The sequence below is a fragment of the Dermacentor silvarum genome, chromosome 1, assembly GCF_013339745.2.
Source record: "Dermacentor silvarum isolate Dsil-2018 chromosome 1, BIME_Dsil_1.4, whole genome shotgun sequence".
NCBI lineage: Eukaryota > Metazoa > Arthropoda > Arachnida > Ixodida > Ixodidae > Dermacentor > Dermacentor silvarum.
In genome coordinates this window covers 50,377,887-50,381,942 of record NC_051154.1, presented here as the reverse complement: position 1 = coordinate 50,381,942, position 4,056 = coordinate 50,377,887, and the positions used below count along the sequence as shown (strand labels likewise).

At 47.6% G+C, this 4,056-nt stretch overlaps 1 protein-coding gene across 1 annotated transcript; it reads right to left on the bottom strand.

The window, feature by feature from the left end:
* Window positions 1–113: 113 nt before the first annotated feature.
* On the bottom strand, window positions 114–4,056 carry LOC119437798 (uncharacterized). The gene is made up of 3 exons (XM_037704749.1): window positions 3,745–4,056; window positions 310–456; window positions 114–269 (listed from the first exon to the last, which is right to left on the bottom strand). The coding sequence occupies exons 1-3, from the start codon at window positions 4,054–4,056 to the stop codon at window positions 114–116; spliced, it is 615 nt and encodes a 204-aa protein (XP_037560677.1).

Genomic DNA, 4,056 nt, shown 5'->3' with positions numbered 1-4,056 from the left:
CCGGTCGTGGTCCATCCTGCCACCTCTGATTCGCCTTGGCGAGCTCCGACAGCGTGTACGGGTCCTTCGGTCCCCGCAAGGATGGTAGCACGCTGGGGCAGAAGTGGCGTACCTCAAGCATGCCCGACTCCTGGTGGTTCTCCAGGGAGTCGGGTGAGTCGATGCTGAAGCACATGAGGGTACGACACTGGCCGCAACCGATCGTGGTCCTCCTGCCACCTCTGATTCGCCTTGGCGAACTCTGACAGCGTGTACGGGTACTTCGGTCCCTGCACGGATGGTAGGCACACTGGGACAGAAGTGGCATACCTCCAGCGTGCCCGACTCCGGGTGGTTCGCCAGGGAGTCGGGTGAGTCGATGCTGAAGCGCATCAGGATCACGGCTGTGTCCGAGTACGACAGCGGCCGCAGCCAGTCGTAATCGTGTCCGCCCCTCTTGCTTAGCCTTGGCGAGCTCTCGGAGCGTGTGCGGTTCGTTGCGAAGGCCCCTTTTGATCTTCCTCTTCTTCGTCTTCTTACATTCCTATAACCTTAATTCTTTCAATTGAAATCCACTTGTCTATGGTTCACACTGAACAATTGAGTTATAACATCCCAAAGCAATGGCTCGTCTATGAAAAACGCTGTTGTGCGGGCTCCGGATTCGTTTTGACCAAATGGGATTCTTTAAAAGCATAGAAACATTATCGAGTATGAGTGGATTCATAGCTGCTTTCGTTGGGCAACAACTCGAGGAAAAAGAAGTTTTGGGCCGACAGTACATGCGCGGTGTTCTCACAACTGTCACGAGCGGCCGTGCACAAAGCGGTAACATGGAGAAAATAATAGTCAGCATATCTTCAGCGATTCCTTATGCTCTGAACTAATTTTCTGCGACCGCAACATTCTACTACAGCAAATACCACAATGTTGTTATTTGACCTCAACACATAGCTCATACCTACGCTGGGATTGGCCACACTGGTTTAACAAAAAGTGCACTTAACAAGGACAAAAAGGGGCAAAAACAAACGATAAAAAGCTAAACATTAGGTAACTGAAGCATAACAAAATATGATAGGGCTTATTATAAAAAGGTAGAAAAAATAAAAATATGCTACTGTCGGTGCCCGATAGAAGCGCAATCGTTCCGACGCTTCAAAGAACATACTTAGAGAAGTAATAACACGCCCGTGACTTGACATGACTAGTCGGAAGTACGAGAACATGCTGACGAGGGAGGAGAAGCGCCGGCAAGAAAGAAATGGTCAATGGTTTTTGGTGCCTTACAAAAATACTAGAGGTTAATTATAGATAAACCAGATATATGAGTGTAAAAAATGTCGCAGTATTGCCCGAAAGACGAAGCATCGATTGCGATAGCAAATTAGCAGACAACTATACGAACTAAGGAGAGTAGTCTTATCGGCCGTATAAACTTGTAAACATTCGCTTACTAACTAAATTAACAAGCATGGTGTCACGCATGCACAGGTAAACATGAACGCATCACGCTCGATGACCGCGGAAACTCGCTGTCAAAACGCTGGAGTGAGGAGGCGCGGGAGCATAAGCGAGCAAATTGATCTTCGTGCCGTCTCTTGCTTCAACACGAACTAAACGTCGGAACTACAGTGCATATAAAGCTGCCGGTGCTAGTTCCACGTTTTTCCACGTCGCAGATCGCTTCAAGTTACGGCGCCCACGCAACCGCGCCGTAAGCAGCCGCACCGGAGTAACCCCCTCTCCTTCGCCTCCACCCCTTGCCTCGCGCGCGATAGAAAAAGCGCGCTTCCTCCCCGCCCCGTGTGTTCCAACAGCTATTCTGGCAACGTGGCAAAAAAGATGCGATTAAAAACGAGCTTTTTAGTCTGAGGACAGTGGGAATGTAATTCTCTATTTCACGGACAAAAAGGGTAATGTGCCCGGGTTTTCGTTTATCTCAGAAGCCACGGCACGAAATTTGTGGATTATTAATGATTCTCGAACCTCCCTTTTATGGTACGATTTGAAACAAGATTCAAGTATGGTGCGGTTGGCTTGTCAAAAGAGTGGCCCAGGATAGCGACATGTTTGGATAGCTGAAGATGAGGAAGGCTCACGCCATGCGATCAATGATTGTTAAAACGCAATCTAAAAAGTGCTTCCATTTGTCCAATGTACTGTAGCTTGCACGCTGAACATTCTAGCATACAGATAACATTGGTCGTGTCGCCGTCAAAGTTACCTTTTAGCTTAAGGCTTACATTTGACGCGGTGCTTATAGCACTCCGCGAAGTCGTCACGTGAGCGCAAACCTTGCACCCTGACTCGTGCCAAGGATGACAGTCATGTGAATAGGTTTTAGAAGACGTTCGTATGTCGCCTAATGTTTTGATGGTCGGTAAATTAAGGGGGGGGGGGGGAGCAAGCACTTTGCAGATTATGCCATTTCCTTGCTTTATCCAGAGGAATCCCACAGCAAATAAAATGCCTAATAATTATATTATTCTAAAGACACCAAGGATGATGACCATGTTTATTTCTTGAGCGTTTTACTCAAAGTAATTTAAGAGTGAATGAATAAATACATGAAAGGGATGGAGTGTTTTTGTTAATCAGGAAAATTCGACCTCAAGCCACCTCCTGAACTGTAATGACAATGCGAACAGAGCACTGCAGGTACACGTAGGACTGGTGGGGCTTGACGCGTGGGGGGGAGGGGGGGAGTTACAACAGCCGACCCCCCCCCCCCCCCGCCCCCTCCCGTCGGTTCGTCACTGCTGTAGAGTATGCTGGTTTTGCAGTGTTTAACAGGGCTACTTTGAAAATGAGGGTACCGGTGGACGTCAGTGGGTTTCTTATAAAGTGTAGTGTTAGTTTGTTGCCGCACAGGGACACTGACGTCTAGAAAACAGATAAGCATGAATATGATTGCGAAAACGAAATGCATGGATAAACCTTAATGAAGTCCGCAATGAAACCACGAACTTCCGCCTCCCCATGGTACGGTGGTGCCATATTAGAAAGCTGTCATCAATATAACGTTTATAGCAGTACGGCTTTAGTTGACGCGTTGTAATTCATTTTCTAGTTGTCCCATAAATATATTAGCGTAAATGGGACCTATTTTGGCCCGCATTGAAGTGTCACTCGCTTGTACAAGTGAGTGGTAATTCAATGGGGAGCAATGTATGTATCACCATTTTAAACACAAACACACACAAACACGCGCGATAACTAAAAAAGCAATAATAAAGAAATTTATCACTGATTTGGTTCCCAATATGAATTAAAACGCTACTATGGAAGGCCACGGACCGTAGAGTAGCCATTTATTACTGTACTTTCAGAAAACAAACGTGTCTGTGAACTTTTCCACTAGCTAATAAAACAAAAGTAAGCCCACAAAACATGGTCTATTGCGATGAAGCGCACGTGCGTGCATCGAATCCTAAGGCAAGAGTCAAGATCCCGCCGGCTAAGTTCGAAGTCGGGGACATTTGCAGTCTCGTAACCAAACATTTATTCTATATATGTATAAGAGGTGAATACGGTTAAGTAGTTCTTCGCTCAACCGCTTTCTGGTCGGAAATTTCTAATTGCTGTCAATCACATTGGAGTAGGTCGTCATTTGTCAAATTTGTCATTGTCCTGCGTTACCGTACAAAAAGCTGTAACAGCAGCACGGCCAGCAGCGCGGCGCCTGAAATTAATCGCTTCAACGGGTCTGCGGACAATTCGCTGTTCTCTTTGCTTGCATTTCTCGGAGAAAAGGTGTACAACCTCTTTCGGCTGAGAAGGTTCTCTGTTTTCCGTGTCGTGATCGATGTTGGAAAGCTTCAGGCTGTTCAAGCCATCGATACAATCATCGGCCGAAGACCCACTGCTGCGTGCTGTCCCGCCGGCGACACCGGCCCCAAGCGGTGGTGGTCCTCCTGTCACCTCTGATTCGTCTTGGCAAGCTCCGACAGCGTGTACGGGTCCTTCGGTCCCCGCAAGGATGGTAGGCACGCTGCGGCAGAAGTGGCGTACCTCAAGCATGCCCGACTCCGGGTAGTTCTCCAGGGAGTCGGGTGAGTCGATGCTGAAGCACAT